The 24035-nt window shown below is 30.2% G+C and overlaps 1 protein-coding gene across 3 annotated transcripts in view; it reads right to left on the reverse strand.

The window, feature by feature from the left end:
* The window catches only part of chas (chascon), a 765027-nt gene that overhangs the window by 310327 nt on the left and 430665 nt on the right, over window positions 1–24035 (reverse strand). For all 3 annotated transcript variants that reach the window (XM_075364192.1, XM_075364193.1, XM_075364191.1), the window contains one exon: window positions 6257–6426. In XM_075364192.1, the coding sequence (XP_075220307.1) occupies window positions 6257–6426 (170 nt within the window). The remainder of the gene's footprint in view (window positions 1–6256; window positions 6427–24035) is intronic.

Consider the following 24035-nt stretch of genomic DNA (forward strand, 5'->3'; position numbering starts at 1 on the left):
TAATATAATTATAAAATTTTCACAATATTTTATATTTCCGCTAGGATTATCATAATGAATTTGAGTATTATTTTTGCCCTTTCTAGTACTGTCACAGTAACCTTCGTAGTTGGCACGTTTCGGAGTACCTCCACTCTCAAAAATACTTTTAGGACTCCAGTGGTGATAAAAGTAGTTTTAAGAATAGAGATACTCCGAAACGCGTCAACTACGAATATTAGAGTGGAAATGCTAGGAAGGGCAGAAAATAACACTCAAATCAATTAACATAATTTATTTATCTCGTGTTTTGGCGGTTTTATGGCTTTTTTCAATTATTAGAAAGATAGTTTTTCCACCACTTTAGGGTCTTTTAACTTTATTTATAAAATTATTATTTATATATTTTAGTAAATCTTAAATTAGTGCGTTTGAAACAACTTGGTAGTTTACACAATCATTGCGTAATGATTATTACAAAATTTTAATTTTGGCGGCCATTTTGAGGTGAACCCGACGGCGGTAGCAGCCATCTGTGTATTTTTGTAATCCTCTAACGATACCGAGATCAAAATCAAATTCCGAGGCAAAAAGTGTTCACACATACATATTGAATTCAATAACGAACTGTTCGTTCGTTGAATATTAAGCCTGGAAAATAAAAGTGTATTCTTTTGAATTAATTTTGTTTTCAGAATATTCACCAACCATTATTCTTAGGACTGCGATGAAGATGTTCTTCAGGAAATATACTGGCCCTATAGTTTTACTTCATGGCGATTATTCTACACAGAAACGACTTAGGGCTGAATAAGCAACTCCTATCTAGATAAAAACTGTTTAAAAAATACATGCGTTTTATACCAGCGCGGGGTTTTTTTATTTCTTCATAGATTTTTATATTGTTCCCTTTATAGGTTGGTCAACTTCTTTAACCTTCTTCCTTACTTTATCCTTGAATCCTTCTTTCCACGAAATTGCACATCAATGTCCAATACCTGGTGAACTTCTTCAAAGACTCTAAATCCTCTGCAGGGGGCTGAATAATAATTATAATTACTAGCCAAAGGTTTTAATTGGATAAGGTGATCCCTTCTTTATACATAAATTAAAAATGCATGTGAATATAAATTCAAAATTAAACGGGAATTATTGAAATTAAGGTTATACTTCATAAGTCAAACAATTCACTTTTTAATTGATATATATTTTTCCTTGTGATTAAAACATAAAGCCGTACCGGAAAAAGAAAACACTTTAATTTTAAAATGATTATATAAAAAATTGTTGAATAGCATTACTTCTCATAAATAACAGCAAATTGACCCAATACAAATATTCGTCGTTATTGTATGTTTCCAAACTTGTATAATAAACTTGAAATTAATATTATCCAAACATACAGATTTAAAACAGTTGGTTGTGATATAATAATATATTATAACTTGGTATAATTTTATAACGATGTAATTTTCTGCTTATTTTAACTAGATGAGAATAGAATCTGGAATAATACCTATTATAAATATAATATATATACTGTAATTAAAGGCCTAGTTATCTTATCATACAGGTTTATCTATACAGAGGATATATTTCTCTCATAAATAAACTATATTGCCGACTTATTATTATATAAGAGTTTGTAAATGTACAACTCTTAGAAACATAGGATAGCTATAACCTGGAGATTATATCTATCTTTTTGTACGTGTTATATCTCGCATATCTAACTTGAATCAGTTAGCAAACAATGTAATTTGGATGAATTCACATTTGCTAGATACCACATGTTAAAATATGAATAACCCTGTTAATTTTATACGAATTGAAAACCAGATTTGTTCATAAAATAAATAAGCAACATATATATATTTGTAAACTTAAACTTCTACTATAATTGTACTGTAGTATAATTACTTATATAATTTAAAATAAAATTAAATTAAATCTAGGAGTTTTGTAGCTCCTTCTGTAGCACATCATCAGGTTGATTAAATAAAAATAAAGATAAATATAAGAAAAAAACCGTTTTATGATTCTATTAAATATTTAATTAATGAAAGCGATATAAGTACAGGTTTTATTATAATTATTACGACCTCGTACGTACTTCTATATTTTTATTACCAAGGAAAATGAGACAGATTGAACTATAGGTAAGAAAGTGGCAGACCCTTACCGTGAGGGGGGTGAGAATCAGGATCTTTTCAGGCGATGCCGCCAGCACAGTGGCGGAACTTACGTACCTGGATTACCTCGTTCGAAAGAGGGAGAAGATGTACAGAGTGGTAGGTAAGACTGATGCAGAGGTATTGCTTTTCCGCAGTTGGCAGAAGAGTTGGGATCAGTCGAGGAAAGCCAGATGGAACTACAGACTGATCCCTGAACCTTCAGAGAGAGCTGTACCGAAAACACGGGGAACTGGGGTAAGTTACCCCATACCTTACTGGTCACGGGTGTTTTAAGGCATGTCTGTGTGCGTGGACACTGAGATCCTCCACGGAATGTGATTGCTATGGGAGGGGGATACCGCAAAACACACGGAATTCATGTGCGATAGGTTGCTAAAGCATGGCGGAGAGAATTAGGCGCTCTTCCCCCAGAGATCATCATTGGGACTATGCTGTAGACTGAACGGGAGGCAAAAAATGATAACAGAAGAAATCTAGGGGTGAATAATTCCCTCTGAATCTCCTTTTGGGTGTGTCCCTGGCCCAAAGATCGAGGTTTAAATTAAAAACAAAAGAACCATAGGACCCCGATGGGTTCGAATCGTGGAGCTAGCAATCGGGGTCAGGATGAAGACAAGACACATGGAGTGTTGTGAAAATACCATAAGGTGGGCTCGGAATGTCGTAGAAGGGGAGGGGGTATTAATGGGTAGGCCCGAAAGGGAGAATCCTACACTACCGTGAAGTTCGAGTTTAGATCATATGGTGCCTATAAAAGGTTTCCCCTCCTACGTCAAAAGAAGACCTTACCTAAAATCAAATCCGACACTAACTAATCTAAAAACCAACATGAATAACTTATTTTTAAAATTATTTCAATTTCTAAGTTATTAATTTTTTTTTTCAAAGTATGTAAGCGAAATGATTAAAGTCCAAAAGATACATACGTAAGCGCCTTAAAAACCGCTAAAATACTCAATCTAGACACAATAACTCAAAAAATAAAATGAAATCATAGGTTTTTATAAGTTTTCAAATGTATTTCTTATCACATCTGAACGGAGTCTGATGATGTATGCGTTAGAATGGTAGGCATCTCTCATCCGGAAACAATATGGTTTCAAACCCCGGTCATGTTTGGCAGACTTCACATGTTAATTATTCATCTCATCCAAATTATACAAAAATCGCTAAAATAAAAATAAATAAATGTACATTATAAGTTAATAGTTCTTTGAAAAAAATGTTATTTTGTCGTTATTTGCATTTCAACTTATTTTCATATAACAGAGATCAATTTAATTCTTTAAAAAATCTTTAAAAATATTTTTTCTAGGAAAACACAATTGATGCAGTTTTGTTCATAAAATATATTATTTCACTGCAAAAATTATTATTAAACACTATAGATGAATTTCGTGGTGAAAGTTTTTTTTTATTTCAACCGACTTCTGCAATATTTCAAGAAAATTTATTTTTTAAATTTAAACGTTCAGGGTTCATTTTAGAAAAATTTGAAAGATGATAAATTAAAACAAATCATATTTTAACGGAATTACAAATTTCCGTTTCGAAAGAATTAAGCACGTATAACTTTTGAAGGTGAAAAAGAATTATATTTTTCAAACGTGGTTCCACGCTGTAAAGTTTTTTTACATACTGACAATGTACGTTAAAAAAATAGATGTCAACGAAAAAAGATTTAAACAAATAAAATTTGAAACAATTTTCGTAAAAAAATATTTAATGAAATTTTATTTTTGTAAGATAAATAAAAACAAGAGGAACGTCCAAAACTTTTCTAGGTCATGTTTAATTTTTTTAAATTAAGTAGATTTCAAAAGATCATTAATATTTTAACGTATATAATTTTTCATTTTACTAATTATTAATTAATAGTAAATAAACTAGTAAAAAAGTAAACTATTAAACGATAGTAAACAAACTTTAGAGTAAATATGTAAAAAATACGTAAAAAACAATATAAATCTTTCTACAAAAAACAAGATGTAAAATAATTATGCACTTACGTAAAATCTTACGAAAGAAATTATAAAAATATATTTGAAGATCTTGATAGACTTAAAAGTTTTTAATTTTAAAATGTACTTGAAATATACACGACATGGAAGTATAAGTGCATGCCATTGACAACTAAATACTTAACATTAGTTTTAACGAAATGGAAATGTTTTACTCACTTTTTGAATTATTTATAACAAATTTTTCATACAAAATATTAAATATTTTATAAACTCTAATGTATGTTATTACATTTACTGGAATGTAAATTTGCCCAGAAAAAAAGAAGGAAACGAAGGAAGAAATTTGGTTTTTACATATATACAATTAGGAATGGGATTTTTACTAGGTTTTTTTTTTTTAATAAAGATAATATTTTTTAACTAGTTGTACTTATACTAAGTTTACAACGTCTACAGAATCTTTCCACAGAAAAACAATAATTTACTTAAAATTCAAAAATAATTCATCATAAAACAATACAATTACAAATAAAATCAACGCAATGAATATACGGGTTTTTTCTGCTTATTACAGTTATATCAGGGAATTCTACATTTCTATTAAAGAATAATAAGCTTTTTGTAATAACAGCTCTTCAAATGTAAGAACAACAGTTTTTAATTAGGTTGCTTTGAATTACCAATTAATGTATCATAATTTTATATGCTATAGTAAAGAAAATTCTTTTCAAATAAATTTAATAAATGTTTAGATAATAGCGAGTTTCTTTATCACAAGTCACATAAATTTAATGCAATTTAATCTGTGGAAAATAACGAATATTTTTGTGAAAACTTCGATGAAATAAAGTAGCAAGGGACCACTATATGTTTTCAGTACTTTCATCTTTATGTACTATATGAAAAAGTTAAAAAAGACTGAAGGTGGAATAATAGTACGAATAATTTTCCATGGCTTTATATTATGAATAGAAAGCATCTCTCACATTCATATTTTTATCAAAATTTAAGTTTTAAATACGCCGTTTTGTATCTAAATTCACAATTAAAACGCCAGCTTGGTAGAATTTCAATTATTAGTCAGGAATCGGGACATGACCGGGACGGATAAGAGAATAAACACCCATTTTTATAGAACTTTTAAAACAATACAGAGATTTTGATTATCAGATTGTCAGAGATTATAGATAATAAGGAAATAAATATATTTACTTAAAAAAAAAACAAATCAGGTTAGAATAATAAATGTATTATTACATCGTTCAGTATAAAAATAATTTTATATAAAAACATGCAACAGAAAACACAACTGCAGTACATCAATACATTTATAACTTGGAAAAGAAAAAGAAATAATTTATAGACTAAAAATGTTTCCATTTACTTTTAAAAACACCCAAATTAAATAAGAACAGTGGAGAAAAAAAGTAATTGAGAAGTTAATGGGCTAAAATTTAAAAATGCTTTTGTATCCACATAATCGAATTACGTTTAAAAGTAGTGAAAAAAATTCTTTTGTTTATTTTATTTTATAAACTGTAATTAAAAAAAAAAATTGGTATGTTTGTTTTGATAATAATTTGAGTAAGAAAATGCGCAAAATGATATGGTGTTACATTTTTCTCTTTTTTTACCGGTATTAAATAAAGGTTAACTAGTCAAAGAGGGTATCTGTATTTTATTTTTTTAAGTACAAGAAGAAAAATTTTAATATTAAAATGAAATCGCTTAAACCAACAAAAAGGAAAGTGATTAAGAATTAAAATAAAGCCGGTCTCGATTTTTTACCTTAATTATGAAGTTATTCATAAAGCTAAAAACTGAGCGGCAAAGATGTAGCAAAGCTAGTACGGAGAAAGTAATGTTCCTGTGTGTACCAAATACAATAGAATGACACGATTGTAGTAGACACGCAATCCACGCGGAAGATACATTTCACTGACCCTGGCGAATAACCAGGCACTGATGGTTAAACGAATAAACGAGTTTTTCTGTATTTCCTTAACTAATAAAGAGAAATATAGAAATAGGTTTAAAATAAAAATATAAATAAAATCATTTAACCAATATTAAATTTCAACAATAGAGTACAGTAGAGAAAAAAAACCGTTTACTTACCTCGGTATGGCTGGACTCTTGTTTCTCAGTGTCCTCTGTTGTATTTGTTGTAACAATTGGACCAGTGTCTTGTACTACTTTACCATCTTCTAAAACAACTTGCCGTTTTACTCTTGTTTCAATTTGACGTTTTGTTGTTAATTCTACTTTCTTTTTTGTCACCCATTCTTCTGCAAAAGAGAATTAAAATAACAAATTTAATATAGTGGAATAAAAGAAAAAACAACAAAATAATCAAAACCTTAATAAAATAAAATTTTTATTTGTGCCAACTTTTTTTTATTTTTCTTACCGTAACATGAAATAAGGAATTTGCATTCCTTTCAAGTAATACTAGCAATTAGAAAAGTAACAAATGTTAAAAACCTAAAATGGATGAATAAATTAAAGAAAACTCAAAGTAATATTTATTTAAAAAGGAAACCACGTTAAAAATGTATATAAATTGTTATAATAAAACAATACAATAATATACGATTATATCAAACTACGCGTAAATTTCGCGCAAAAAGGAGTTCTTATCTGTGAAACAAAGAAGAAACCAATTGTAATAAGATTTAAAAGTCATCTTTTATAACTGTCTTTTAAAATATATATATATATATATATATATATATATATATATATATATATATATATATATATATACACACACACACAAAACATATATCGATATATGTAATACACAATCGATATGTATCATTACCGATTCAAACGATACACATACTGATTAACTTGTATATAATAATACAGTACTAATAATTATGGATTTAATCGACATACGTATAAGTAGTCTCAAAAAATGATCGAAAATGATATATATTATTATATATTTTATTTGAAAAAAAAAAATTTTATCAGAAAAAAAATTTGTAAAGACATTTCAAAAATCAATAAATTAAATCTACATTTTGTATATATATTTTTCAGATATGTAATTAATTATTTTCTTTATACTGACCTTAAATTTTTAGTATATGTAATTAAAAAAAAATTTAATAGCAATTTACTACAATAATAAATAATAGATTTACAATTATTAAATAAATTACACCCTTTAATATGGAAATAAAGTTAATTTTTTTTTCAACAATATAATTATCGTTTTTTTTTTTTACTGACAGAATAGTATTTTTACATTGTCAATAAATAGATTAATATATCTTTAAAATAATTATAATCCTAAATATAGCTACTGAAAGTAGATTAATATTTAATTTTATAAGTTTTATAGGAATAAATACTTGGAAAAAAGTAAAAATAAACTCCAGAAGCAAGGCTACAGCGTTTAGTCATCCATAAAGATAAATAATATTATGTAATTATACATGGACCGAAAAAATAATTCAACAGTAACTACATTAGTTCATTAGTGTTCCTAACATCGACTTATTATAATCAATAATTACAATTTACATTGCAATTATTTTACCTCTTACTTAATTACTATTAAAAAAAAATAATAAATAATTTATTTTTTATACATGTACATACTGCTCGCCTATTGATCTACCAATCTATCGTTGAATTAATCTATATATACGAGCATATAGTTGTCCTTGGTATAAATATATACCTAAATAAATAAATAACTATACTATTTATTCTATTCATATACATATGTACATTATGAAAATGATGGGATTCAATGAATAAATAGCTAGAGTTGCTACCTGATTTAAATTATTTATTATTGTATACCTGTCATACTATTTGATTAATAGTATGGCATCTTTTTATATAGACGAGTTTATATATAGGTACACTGGAGTATAAAAGCAAGAGTGCACGTGCTTATATATATATATATATATATACTTTAACTAGTAAAATAGAAATTGTATGTACTATATATTGTTTTGTTGTTTTTTTTTAACTTATTTATAGATATTACTTATAAAATTATAACTTTTCCCCCGTTCAAAAATGTATAAAATTTTTAACTGCTTAAAATACTTCCCAAAGTTTCATTTCACTTTTTTTTTGACAATAAAAAATATCTACAGTCTATTCCAACAGAACAGTAAACAGTAACCGAAAAATTTCGGTTCTCAGATTTCAATGGAAATATACATTTTGGCCATTCCTGACTCCATTTTGACTGGTTCCAGCGTGACGTCTGTACGTACGTATATCTCGCATAACTCAAAAATGATAAGCCGTTGGATTTTGAAATTTTGGATTTACGACTGTTGTAACAACTAGTTGTGCACCTCCCCTTTTGATTGCAATCGACTGAATCATAAGTGTGACACTGACTGAACCAAAATCCAAAAAAAATTTGGATTTTGAACTTTTTTCTCAAATGCAGTAATAATCCCTCATTGGGAGCTTTTGACATACTGGTACTTATTTTCATTGGTCCAGAGTTATAGCCGAATGAAATTTAATTAATGAAATACGAGTATCTGGATCTTATAAGGGGAAGGCACATCGGTTCGAATCCGACTTCATCTTCTTTTTTTAATTTTTTTTTTTTTTTTAATTTAAATATATTGATTTATTAATAATTATTAACTTCTAATTGTAAAAGGTTTTTACGATAAAAAATAATTCAGTAATAACAATAAAAAATAAATAAAAAATATCAAACGTTATTAATGAAAAAATTTTATGTGCTTTTCATTAAAAAAAAAAAAATGTGTATATAAAATTTCATAGGCGTACAAGGAATTCATACGGTGTCAACATCAGATGTTTTCTGTTTAACCTCTGAAACCGCCGTAAGGTATTACTTCAGAGGATGATATGTATAAGTGTAAATGAATTTTAGTCTTCTACAGTCTCAGGTCGACCTTTCCTGAGATGTGTGGTCAATTGCTATTTCCCAGAATAGAAGATCTCAATAGAGAGGTCAGGCTGGCAGGTTCACTCAAAAGGAGGTTTTGGAAGCCATCATGAAATTAAAAAATAAAAAAAGTCCAGGACCGGATGGCATACCTGCCGCCATCATTAAAGACCTTGCCAGGATCATACCCTGGGAATTAGTGGATGTTGCAAGTTATGGCTTACAAAACCGTAACTTCCCCAATAGTTGGAAAGAAGCCAGAACTGTTTTCATTCCTAAAATAGGACCAAATCAAGAACAAGTAGGATACAGACCAATCACACTAATAAATAACATGGGTAAGGTATTCGAAAGACTATTAGAAACCCGACTCAGAGAAGAAATCGAGGAAAAAGATTGTTTACATGAGGAGCAATATGGTTTTAGAAAAGGCCGGTCTACGATAAACGCGATCGATAAAGTTAAGACCTGGGCATTAAATAGTAGAAACGGCACGTGGAGAACTAGGAAAATCCCACTTATTATAATGTTGGATATAAAAAATGCTTTTGGATCTGTTCCTTGGAGAGCCATTAACGCAGCATTACAAGCCATGAATATAAGTGATTATCTAGTCAACCAGATTAATCAATACCTTTACCATAGATTCATTGAGGTTAAAACGTTAAAGGAAAATCCACATTTGAGATATTTGGAGGAGTTCAACAAGGATCAGTCCTTGGGCTTATACTGTGGAATATTTTTTATGACAAAATTTTTAGATTGGATTATCCCGAGGGGGTTTTTGTTGTTGGATATGCTGATGACATTGCTATCCTAGTGGAAGACAGAGAAGTTAACAACCTAGAAGATAAAGCAAATCAGGCGTTACGAATAATTGATGAATGGCTGGTAGGAAGCATGCTACAGATATCCCCTAACAAATCCTGTTGTTTGGTGTTTTCAGGTAGAAGACCTATTAGAAACCTCAATATAAACATTAGAGGAGAGAGAATTAAGGAGGTCAAAGAAGCAAAGTATTTAGGGGTTCTTTTGGATAAAAGCCTAAGATTTAGCAAACACGTAGAGATGATTTGTAAGAAGGTCACTCCTTTGATTAAGGCATTGAGGACTCTTTTCCAGAACCATGGTACACTGAAAATGGTAATAAGGAGACTGATAACTGCGGCTACCACGTCAGCAATTTTATATGCGGCCCCGATATGGGGAGATACAATGAATATTCAGAGAAACAAAACAAAATTAAAAAGAGTACACAGGCTTGCTTTACTGCGTGTAGCCGCGGGATACAGAACAGTGTCATACGACGCGTTGTGTATATTAACGAAGGTTATACCCATTGATTTACAAATTAAAGGAAGAACACTTAGATATAGGGGTATGTCCAAAGAGGAGGTTGAACGGCTAATTGATCAATAGTGGCAGGGTACATGGACACACTCTAGAGTTGGGGATTGGACCAGGCGACTAATCCACAACATAAATACGTGGACTAGTAATAGACTAGGTAATGTAGATTTTTATACGACACAACTGTTGACGGGGCATGGCTCGTTCGGCCATTATCTGTTTAGAATTGGAAAAAGACCTACCCCACAATGTGTGTACTGCCCAGAGAGTGATGATGCGGAACACACTGTGTTTGTATGCCGAAGATGGGCTCCAAATAGAAGAGAAATTTCGGACAACGGACTTACACCTGAAGACCTCTTAAATTGGATGGTCTATAGTGACGATAACTGGGATTGGTTCCGTAGGTTTGCCGGGGAAATCTTACGCACCAAGGAAGAAGAGGACAGAAGAAGGGGTTTGTGAAATTAGGGTAGGGAGGACAGTCCCTCCGTGGAGGGCCCGTACGCCGTGGTGTGCGGGTTCCTGAGAAGGGGGGGAACTCCTGGGGAGTGTGGGACAAATAAAAGACCGAGTTTCGGTTGGCGGTGCCGCTCCTGCGGGTGCCTCGGCGCTTAGTGGGGTCGGTGCCGCTGATTAGAGGCAAAGGCATAATGACCGAGACCCGGTTCCCTGCTGAGGGGATGGGAGGTGGCGTAGCCATACCCCGTCTCCGAGGCAGGGGATTAGAGGCAGGCGAATAAAATAAAATTAAAGATCCGAGACCGGGGGAGCTAACCTGCCGTGCCGGGTGTACAACCGGTGGGCGGGGGACGCTCCCTTAGAGTAAAAGGACACTCTCCCCGACTGAGTATACTTAAATGGATATCCGGTTGGGGAGAGTAGGGAAAAAAAACCACCAAAGAACACCGGTATCCACGATCTAGTATTCAAATCCGTATAAAAGTAACAAAAAACTGGAGGCAAAGCATTAAAATATCTTGGTGCCAAATAATAAAAATCTCTTATACCACCAGATGTATCTTTCTTCTCTTCTCCCATCATTCCTGCTACTATTCTCCTTTTAATATGAATCTGTTTCATAGAAGATCTTTTATTTTCATTAGAAAAAATATATATTTTATTTTTATAAATAAATTATAAACATCAGGAATTTTTATCTGAAGTTATAGAACATCTATTCCTTCAGATATAAATTCACATTTTAAAGGTACATTATTGAAGTGCAAAGAGTAAATAAATGTTAGGTTTTCAAAAACTGGCTTTTTTAAATTTCTTGTTTAAAAGAATTTTAATTCACTTCAACAAACGCACAGGAAGTTTTTATTTCTACATAGCGATTCAATCTAATATGGAAAATAAAAGTATGTTAGATCAAAAATCACTATATGACTAAAAAAGTAAACACTATAATAACTCGTGTAAAAGTAAACAAAGCACATAAATTCATAAATTTCTAGAAAAATTCTACCAGAATTTTTAACAATTACATCTCTCAATAACCTGGTTTGTAACCGACATTTTTTTTAATTTAAGCATTATTGGTCACTAAGTATATATATATTTCTTGTGTGCGTTTGTATGAAAGTGAACTCCTCCTAAACGTCTGGACACTGATTTTGATGAAATTTTTTGTGTGTGATCAAGGCGATTCAAGAATGATTTAGATTCACAATTTGGTCCACTGGAAAATGTTGTTTTAATTCTTTTTTTATTTATACGTAGTTGTTGATTTTGGAATTTTTATATTGGATCCGGCAGACTGCGCTACCATCGCAGTATCGAATATTCAATAATATTCTATTATAATTTTAGTTTATCCCGACAGTTGCTGCTGCAATCAAATTGAGAAAAATATTTCGTAATTTTGTGTTATTATTGTGTTACAAAAAATCGCGAGAAAACAGTTTTTTAATAAATAAAAGGCTAATAAATCAGATGGAAATGTAAACAAAGGAAAACCAATCAGATCAATGCAAGATGGCCGCTGTCAAACACAACGACCAATCACAAAGAGCCCGTATGGCCGTTGCCAATGTAAACAAAATCACAACTGCTTAAGTAACAAGTAGGCTGCACTGCGATCGCGTTTAGAATTGTGCTGACATTGAGAAATATTATATTATTATTTATTGAAATAACGTTTTAAAGTGTAATTAAAAAATATACATTGTGCAAATTTGTAAGTTACAGTATTGAAGTGAAAATGTTTTTTTAATTTATTTGTGTTGTTGATCTTGGGATGGTTAACGTTCACAATTGGGTCCGGTAGGCAGAGCTGCGATCGCGTTTTAGAAGTTTTTTTTTTTAATTTTTGGTTTTCATTCAAACCCGGTAGTTGGTGCTGCGATCGGATTCTAGGAATTTGTTTTATTTTGCTGCTTTTTCGCATATCAGTTACTTGCTTCGTAGCTTAGTGTTGTTCTTACATTAAAATTCGTATTTTTAACGAACTACTGTGTTTAGAGAATAGTTTGAATTAAATCCGATAGGTAGTGCTGTTCTGACAATTGGATTTATTTACATTCTGAATTTTATAAAGTTAAAGGTGAAATTTTATAAGGTTCCGTAATGTTTTGTAAGTTTCTTAAAGTTCAGTATTAATTGTAATGATTTTGCAGCCACAACACTTTTCGTTAAACAATTATTTTCCACCGAATACTGTTATTAGAGAGTGGTGTGAATTAAATCCGATAGGTAGTGCTGTTGTTTTGCCATTTGGATTTATTTACATTCTGACTTTTATAAAGTGAAAGGTTAAATTTTGTTAAATTGCTAATGTTCAGTTTTTTAAGGTTTTATGAAACTTTCAATTGTCATTTAATCTGTATGTATACTCAGATCTAGCAATAGCGAAGCATTGCCGAGTCTGCTAGAATTGCGCGCTTATTGAGAATATTATATTATATTATTATTTATTGAAATAACGTTTTAAAGTTTAATTGAAAAATGTACATTGTGCAAATTTGTAAGGTGCGTATTGAAGTGAGTATTTTACATGATTTTTCATGAATTTTAATGATGTGTACACGTGCATTCAATAACAATCAACTTAACCTACAAATTTAAATTGTCAGTTCTCATTTGATTCTATGCAACTTATGAAGTATTGAACGGCTCTTTGAAAATAAAAATTATAACATTTATAAAATTAAAATATAAGTTACTTATAATATAGTTTAAAGTATATTTAAAAAATTCAATTTATAATGTTTTAGCAGATTAATTTTATAAAAAGTTTTCTAAAATTATTTTTAATTTACACTTATCTAAAATTTGGTAAAATAGATGTTAAAATAAAGAATGAGAAAAATGATAAAAATTTCTACTAAAATTTCAACTACGTTGCTTTTTTACAGTGCTTTAATTTTTTTATTAATTGATTAATTAAGCTGTTACATGGTTATGAAACATCAAAATTATTAAAAAAAAAAAAAATATGTAGGACTTATGTAGGTACTTTTTTAGAATGATGTTAATTTTACGACGTGCCGATTTTTTAATTCAATTTTCATCGGACATCTCAATATTTAGTGAAAATAAATATTAACCATACTACACATAATTAATCAATAAACCCATTACAATAATACAACAGTCACAAACTGATAATATCATACTAATAGTCATTTTAATGAAATTTAGAACACATTCCTGCTAATTTTAACTTAAGTTACTTATATTTATGTGTGTGCATTTATTACAGAATAATGCCGCGTCAGGACAACGTCTGTCGGGTCCGCTGGTATATATATATATATATATATATATATATTTTAATAATTATTTCAGAAGTAATTATCCAAAAAAAAATTATTCTAATTACGGTAAAACTCCACATTAATGTTCATCACAATCTAATTTGACTTATTATTTTTCATTAGGATAATTGGCTAATTTTTATACGTAATCAGATCTGGATTATAAGGAAGTCGATTGATATAATCAATAGTCCGATTCATAACGGAAACTGGATATGCTACATCAAATTTTAACAGAAATCCAGAAAACCTTGAGTCCTAGATACGTAGACTGTTGATGGATGATAACGTAATATTAATTAGTCTGTCTGTAAAATTTTGATATCATCTACTGTATGTGTCAACATATGAAAATAGGCTGCGTCAGATCTTTCTCTTTTTCCTGTTTAGCTTCCGGTAACTACCGTTTAGATAATACTTCAGAGGATGATATGTATGAGTGTAAATGAAGTGTAGTCTTGTACATTCTCAGTTTGACCAATCCTGAGATGTGTGGTTAATTGAAACCCAACTAGCACCAATGAACACCGGTATCCACGATCTAGCATTCAAATCCATGTAAAAATAATTGGCTGTACTAGGACTTGAACGCTGGAACTCTCGGCTTCCAAATCAGCTGATTTGGGAAGACGCATTCACCACTTGACCAACCCGGTGGGTGTGGCTACATCAGATCTACACTTTTCGAAAAAAAAAAAACAACGTATGGTCAAATAAAAATTTTATAAGTAACTCCGACAGAAATCATGGTAAACTATTAAAATATAATGATTTAGCGCTAATGTTTTAGTTTTACATAAAGTCTTCATTTGCGAAAAATATTTTACTCTACCAAAAATAAAAACAGCTGATAAAGTATAGCATGACTTTCCCGATTATTAATAATAACAATTAAAAGTGTGTAGCCAAAAAACATACATTTGTTTAGAGGTGGGAATAAATTTTAAGAAAACATTTTCTAAAAATATTTATATATAGGTTAAGTTTAACAAATTAACACCTCTTAACACCTTAACACCTCTTTAATAAGGGCTATAATAAGGAAAAGAAAATTTAAAAAAAGATTTTTCACCATTTTAGGCGTCTACAATTAAAAAAAAACCCGTAAACATTTCTTGATAGTTCTATATATGAAGTAGAAACTTTCAAAAGATGTTTGAAAAATATTTAAGCCAAAGAAAGATACATCAAAAGAACAAAATCATAAATTTCATTTTTAAGAGGTGGGTTGTTGATTTTTTGAAAAATATTGGATTATTTATATACACATTGTAGGTAAACAAATTTCCTTTAATAAAGTTTTCTCTAAAATTCCTCTGAAAAAAATCGAAATAACTTTACCCCCTATCCCCTCAACGAATTTTGAAAAGAATTAACATAATCAGTGCCCATATATAGAAATATTTGAGCCAAATTTGAAGAAAATCGGTTTGGCCAATCCTAAGATATAAGGGCAAAAGAGTGCGACACACATACGTACGCACATACATACATACATACATATGTTTTTTGGTCCAGATAACTAATTGGACCCTAAACCATAAAGCTTTGCAAAAACCCAAATACCCAATTTTTGACATGATACCCCTTTAATATAGCTACTATAGTTATATACACCGGGAAAGTAAAAACAAACAGAATTATAAATTCATTTAAAAAAACTTATTTCCATGGTTGCTGTTTTCCAAAAGCAACCCTTGAAAACAGTATCGCTCGAAGATTAATATTGAAATTTTTTAATGTATGAAAAATATTAAATTTTCTCCGATAATTGGAATGAGTTGAATGAAAAACATTTCAGATGAATGGCTGAGATACAAATCGACTACTGATATCGAAAATAAAGATGGTTACTTGCCAATAATAAACACCTTTCTTGCCAAATATATTTTTATTTATATTTTCTAAATCCTAACCAACATTAATTTCATTTAGATAATTTTATACTTATATAAAATAGTTAATTTTAAATTGAGACAACTTCGAGAATAATCAAGAGAACGTTATACAATTCGTGGTGATAAAAAACAATTTTCCCTAATATAATAAATTACGTAGCTAGATTAAACATTAGAATGATAACTATAATTTTTCACTAAAGAATTATTTTTTAAGAAATAATAAATTCTAATTTCACACACTCTCTCTTCTTAAATTAACATGATTATATTTTTCTTAATAAGTAACCATATCATAGTTTAAATATTCCTTCACGTATAAAATCTTATATTATAAGGTGAAAATACTAGTGTCATCATCATATGAGATTGTCGTTCAGAAACATAGAAAGTGTGGGAAGTCCACCATGTACATCCACATCACATAAAATGTTCAAAACTGCACGCAAAACATTCGTATATAGCTTATGAATGTGCATGCTTTTACAGAATTCACTTTCACACTTTATGTAAGAAATAAATTACAAAAAGATATCACGAATAGTTTTAATTAAGACAATATATATATATATACATATATATTATATATATGCCTATTTTACGTAACATAAAATAGGATTTTAGCCCAACTTCGAGGCAGATTGTAGTACTTCCATCATTCATCCGGAAATTTTAATTAATGTTACAGTTTAGATATTTTTTAGCAAGCTGAAGCTTTCTATACTTTATTCCTAATATCAGATATGTTTTAAAAAGGGTATACAGCCCTTGAAAATCTCATTAAACCCAAAAAATTTAGAAAAATGAAAGTAAAAAATGAATAAAAACAATAAATATAATTACTGTTGATCAACAAAAAATCAAGGTTTTAAAGTTATAGAAGTCCTTAGATATAAATTATTACATAAAGAAGAAAGAGAAAAAAAAGGTTAATTAATGTGAATATAGATATTAATCAGTTATTTCACGATTAATTAATGTAAAAATTAAAAGGTTGTTTTTATTTTTTTATTGGTAGGCGATATAAGTTATAATTTTACGTTAATAGTTATTTAAGGATTATGTAAAAAAAACAGAAGTTAGTTATCACGTAGAACTAATTAACTTATTTTAAAAAAAATAAAAAAAGTAGGTACTGTTTCAATGACTAACCAATTTAATTTTCATATACTTTTTTGAGTACTGTAATTATTGTATAAAACAGATTAAAAATTAAATAACTGGTAATGTAACTATTTATAAAAATTTTCCATTTATAAAATACCAGTTAAACCATAAAAAATAAAATATTGTATTCTATTAAAAGGTTAAATTAAATTTTATTACGATTTTTTACTTTTGGTTGTAATAAATACTTTGCGTTAAATTCAAAAGATGATCAGTATCCGTAAATATATATATATACGGTATATCCATAAATTATTCCAGAATATTGCCTGTCACTTTTTTTTCTAGGAGAAGGGAAAATCTTTACAGACACTATATGGTCTCGAACACCATGGTAGTGCGGGACTTTCCTTTGCGGCTCTACCTACTAACACCCCTCCCCCTCTAAAACATGGGATTCCGGGCCCACCAACAGTATTATCACGGCATCGCATGGGTCTTTAGTCACTTCAAGCCTCGATAGTTGGTCCCACGCTTTCTTTTTTTTTTTTTTATCCGTGGCACATTCAGGGGTTTTAGTCACTCCGGCACTTCTTCCGCTTTCTTCGTACAGTAAATTTTTATAAACATCGCGGACACCTTGTACGCAGCATACTCCCCGTGATGTCAACTAGGATAATACGCCGAATTCTCTCCAGCATGCTTCCCTATCCTCCAAGAACAGAATTCACACAGACACCGTGTGTCTTGCGTTGTCCTCCTTCCAGCAGTAATCACATTCTGTAGAGGGTCTCAACGTCCGCGTACATAGGTATGATTTGAAGCATTCGTGACCGACAAACAATTGGATCGACTCGTACCCCAATTCTCCGTGCTTGCGATCCAGCCTTTTTTGAAGGTCTGGGATCAGCCTGTGGGTTCATCCGCTCTTCATCGATTGATTCCACTTCTCCTGCATTTACGGACAAGCGATGCCTCTACGTTCATCTTATCCCCTTCCTGAACATCTCTTTTCTCTTCGAGAGAGAAGAGATCAAGGGGCGCTTGTCACCTCCATAGTACTAAAAATATGTCCAGAGTTACGTTCAGTATTTTTGACCCAGTTGGACAAGAAGCATTTTGGTATCCTTAATCTTTTTTTTATTCGTAAACTATAATTTCTGTTAGCCTTTTGAATAATATTGCACCAAATTATTCAGACTTATTGAAGTAAAATTTTAAACCTTAAATAACAAGAGGGCTGAATGGAACTTACTTATAATATCAATTTCTTTTTAAACTTATTTAAGATCAAAAATCAAACCGCATTTAGTATGAATTTAGATGAAATGGGAAGTTTTAAATGCTTTATTCTGGTCCCGAATAAAGAATTTAAACATTTTTGAATTTTTTATTTCTGATATCTTTTTTGCAAGTTGTGTCTGTTACTAAAAATAAGAGTATATGGCATAACTGTTGAGCAAGGGGATCAAATAGGATCCAAATTTTGTTATTGAACTTAAAAAAAGTTTTTATTACAGGATTACGTGGATGATAAAAACGTCATTTGCTCAAAGAGGTCAATAAGAATCCAAACGTTTTTACGAAGAATTTTTGATTTCTTTCTCAATTATACTTTTAATACTGTATAATTTTTAAGATAAAAATCGTCATTTGATCAAGGGGATAATATCGGATTAAATTGTTTATTTGAAAATTTTTCGCAATTTTATTTTATAATTAACTGTTGAATGATTAAATTTCCTGTAACGAATTAAAAATAAAAGTCAATAACAAAGCCTTTTTTCAAAGGCTGATGTTGATTGTTAAAAATAATCAAAACGGTAATCTAGTTTGTTGATTTTAAATTATTATTATTATTATTATTTTTTTTTTTTTGTAAATAGTTTTTGAGCTTTTACATGGTTTTCAGTAGAACTTGACAAATTAAAATAAAAAATTATAAAAACATTTTTTTATGTTTTAATGTCACTTATAAATAACTTTTTTTCTCTTGCGATCCAGCCTTCTAAACGGACTACGCAAATATTAAATGGAAGGTTTTTGGGGTTAATTTTTCTCTTTTGTCAAAACTTTTATCTGATATGAGAATTTCTTTTTTCTTTCATCCGACCCCTGGACTTCTCCTTGACGTCTTCTTCGTTTGCAAAGGCTCTGATGTTGTGCAGGTGTTTTCTGTATTCTGTTCTGTTGCATAATTCATTTGTGATATTATGTTTGTTTAGTTACTCTTTCATTCTTTTGGTGAAAGTGTAATTGGTTTTGGAGTTCATCATTTTGATATAGATTTGTTCGATCCACCTTTTCTCTTCCATCCTTATTATGTGTCCGTGGAATTTGAGTTTTCATCTGATGATAGTTTAGTAAATGTCTGCCCTACGTTCATTTATTTTTTGTATGGGCATTTTTATGGAGCCTTCTTCTATTTTCAACGGCTCATATATTCTTTACGGCTTATATCTTCTTTACTATTTTCTCAAGGGTTTTGGTTCTATATTTAGCGAATGTTTTTTATCCATACAGTATTACTGGTTTGATGACTGTGGTTAGTGCCTCAGTTTGGCTTTTCTAGTAGTTCACCTTTCCATCCTGGAGTGGTGTTTTGTCTAAAAAATTGTGTTATTGTTTGTCCTAAGTTTCAGAACTTTTTTGATAAAAGTTAAAAATTGTGTAATTTAAATGAAAAATATGTTTTATTTATATTAAGTAATTTTTGAGAAAAATATAAACCTTTAGTATATGACAAGATAAAACATACTTCCTTAACTTTTTTTTAAAATTATTTGTGTAATCAAATAATTACTGTACTAACCAAATAGTTATGATTTAATTACTATGCTATAAATTTTATTCGCGTAGCGTAATAAAATATGGTAATTCTAAGTTGTATTTTGAACATGAATTAGTATTTGACTAAAACGTATATAAAAGTGTTAATATTTGATTATGCTAGTGCATAAATTCAAGGTTATGTTTTTTTTTTATGCGAACTCCATTTACTAATGTTAACCATGACCTTATTCCCACAATATAAATTGCAGTGCGCTATAATATGTATGCAGTTAAAAATAATTCAATGTAAAACGTATCATCAATTGTTCTGTTGTTATAGTTGTATATTATTACGCTATCCCATAGTGATTGTTATAAGTTTTACGAATTATTGTGTATTATGCAATCCTTCAATTGTTTAGTTCAATGCCTGATAAAATATACTTTGCGAGTAATAATGATCGAATTGATTGATAGTATAACTATATATTTAGTAGATTTTGATCTCTCGTTATTCTTACTTTTATGTCGAAGATTTTGATATAAAATTTCCTAAGATATCATTGGAAATATATCCTGGAGATCACATTTTTAACAAATTATTTGTTTATTAATTTCATATAAATCACTTTTTTTATTAAATGAACGGGCCATAAAATATTATAAATTGAAAATGTAAAATAACAAATGGAATCGCGTCGAAATATTTTAAGAAAAAATCTGATGTGTACACAACATAACTTCCTTGTCCGCCTATTAAATTACATATACACTTTTTTTTTAATGAAAAGCCCATAAGATTTATTTCATTAATAACTTCCGATATTTTATCATATTTTTTTTTATTGTTATTACTGAATTATTATTTATTGTAATTTTTTTGTACAATCAGAATTATTAATAAATCAAATACATTTAAATTAAAAAAAAGGAGATGAAGTAGGATTCGAACCTTCCTCTTATAAGATCCAAATACTCGTATTTCATTAATTATAATTTCATTCCGCTATAACTCTGGAACCAATGAAAATAAGTACCACTTATGATAGATCGTTGAAAATCTCTCAATGAGGGCTTATTACTGCAGTTAAGAAAGTGTCAAAAATCAATTTTTTTTTGGATTTTGAACTTAATGGACTTTTGGTCCAATCGATTACAATCGAAAGGGGAGGTGCACAACTAACTAGATGTTACAAAGTCCTAATTCCAAAATTTCCAAAACTCAAAAATTTTCCAAATTTTTGAGTTACGCGAGATACACACATACGTACGTTCTTAAGACGTCAAGCCGAAATTAATAAAACTGGATTCAGGGATGCTCAAAATGAATATTTCCGTTGAAATCTGAAAACTGACATTTTTCGCGATCACAATACTTCCTTTACTTCGTACAAGAAGGTAGCAAGGTTTCACAATTCCAAATCATCAGTTCGCTCTCCCCTAATTCAAATTTTATTTCTTCAGTTTCTTAATTTTTACACGACCACCCAAAAAGGAGTGTAATGTATTTAGGGTGTATGTATGTTTTTCCACCAAAGCAGTTCAACGACTGTACCGATTTAAATGTATGACGCTGCGCTGGAATACTTACGTCCGGGAGTGTCATAGGCTATTTAAACAAGTACATATGTTTGTTTACTTGTAATTAAATGGCCACAAAAATTCATACATACGATTTTAAATCGATAATCGATAACAATTTCAGTATCGATTTATTTGTATCGAAATTGTTGTGTTTAAAGATCGGCTATGATTTGAATGAATGAATTACAGTAGTAAATTTTATTAATTTATTTCCGTGTCAGTGTCTTTTATATTTATATACATATATATATATATATATATATATATATATATATATATATATATATATATACACGAGGTGCGACAATAAAGTAATGAGACTGATTTTTCTTTGCAGCATGTGGCAACCCTGCAGCTTGCGTAGGCACACCATCTTTGACCTTAGTCTATAAGCTACTTCTAGTCCAAGCGGCACATTGATGCAACTGCTCAGTCGTGAGTTGTGCTGTAATAAGTGAACACGTGTTTGTGTCTCTCGTCACAGAAATAAAACCGCAAAATATTGCGCAACGGTATGCCATTTCTTTTTGCGTTAAATTGGGTGAAAACGCGACGACAACTTATGGTAAGCTTTGAAGGCTTTTGGAAAGAAGGTTATGTCAAGAGCTCAAGTTTTTTCGGTGGCATAAAATTTTTTGTGAAGGCAGAACGAATGTTGAAGATGAAGACCGCAGTGGATGACCATCAACCTCACGGACAGATGTCAACTTGACCAGGGTGCGTGAAACCGTACGATCTGATCGAAGATTATCCGTGAAAATGATTGCAGAAGAACTCAACATCAATCGAGAAACGGTTCGTCTAATATTAACTGAAGATCTTGGTATGAGAAAGATTTGTGCAAAAATGGTCCCCAAAAATCTCATACAACAACAGCGAGAAACACGGAAAAATGTGGCAGCCGATCTGTTAGACCAAACGGAAATCAATCCAGATTTGTTGAGCCGTGTTTATCACTGGTGATGAAGGTTGGTTTTTTCAATACGATCCAGAGACAAAACACCAAAGTTCGCAATGGTGCTCAAAGGGATCACCCAGACCAAAAAAAGATCGCATGTCAAAGTCAAAAGTGAAATGCATGCTTGTGTGCTTCTTCAATTCCAAGGGAATTGTTCATAAAGAGTGGGTACCTCCTGGACAAACAGTTAACCAATATTTCTACAAAGAAATTTTAAAAAGACTTCGTAAAGACTTCGTATTTTAAATGTTGGTTCGTGTCCGTGCCAACATTGCTGATAATTGGATTCTGCATCACGATAATGCACCATCCCGTACTGCTCTGTCAGTACAGAAATGTTTAACCTCAAAACAAATTTCAGTACTACCACAGCCACCTTATTCACCAGATATCGCTCCGTGCGACTTTTTTCTATTTCGAAGAGTCAAAATGGTGGGCAAGGGACACCATTTTGAAACAACACAAGATGTCCAAAAAGCTGTGACGAGGGTCTTGGAGGATATTACAGAAGATAAGTTCCAGAAATGTTACCATCAATGGCAGAAGCGCTGGAATAAGTGTGTGCAATCAGAGGGGAACTACTTTGAAGGAGACAACACTAAACATGACTAAAACGGTAAGCAACATTATTTTTCACAAATCAACCTTAAAACGACTAATTTTCGATATTAGGCCACTAATTGGAACTGTAAACCACTTTTTAAAAGACTGTAAAATATATTTAACAATCACCATTTTGATAGGTTGTCATAACCCGATGTTTTTTTGATAAAACTCTTGTTTTTCCAAGCCCTTTAGGATTATATGTCACAAACTCATTTATTCCATTTAAGATTTTCAATTATCCCCCAACCACATAGAGCTGTGGTGGTGTCATACGGAAAAACAGCTCTTTCGACTTAACATCATTTGCTAAAATTTCATTTTTCTGTGTCCAGCAGTTGAAAAGTTATTTAAGGGCTGTCATACTATTTATAACTCTTTGTATGTATATATATATATATATATATATATATATATATATATATATATATATATATATATATATTAATACGTTAAAAAAAAAACATGTTAAATAATAGGAAAGTAAATTTGTTATGATATTAAATAATTAAAGAAGAAAAAAATTTGACAACAAAGTTGTTATACTTTTCTGGCATTGGTTATTTATTCTTATACGTATAATGGAAAAATAATGATACATGAAAACATTTTTTAAATCTATATTTTAAAACTTTTTCTGCTCCTCCACCACCAAAATTTCCTTCCAAGAATTTTTTCGATTTATCTACGTTTTCTATGAAAACGTAGATAAATGAAATTTAAATGAAAGAAACCAAAGAAAATTCCACTGAAAAATTTACCTACGGTTAATTTTTTGGAGGTGGGAGGTGAATTATGATGAAATTTACTACAATATTATTACTAAAAGTTTAAATAAACCAAAAATATTCTTTTAAATTCCAAAACGTATTACCCCCTCATCAATAGTGCCCCCAAAGTACGTTTTTGGGTCGTTTGCGCTGCTACTGTACCTAACAAGATATATAAAAAACCTCTG

This window comes from Lycorma delicatula, chromosome 4 (genome assembly GCF_047948215.1).
Source record: "Lycorma delicatula isolate Av1 chromosome 4, ASM4794821v1, whole genome shotgun sequence".
Taxonomy (NCBI): domain Eukaryota; kingdom Metazoa; phylum Arthropoda; class Insecta; order Hemiptera; family Fulgoridae; genus Lycorma; species Lycorma delicatula.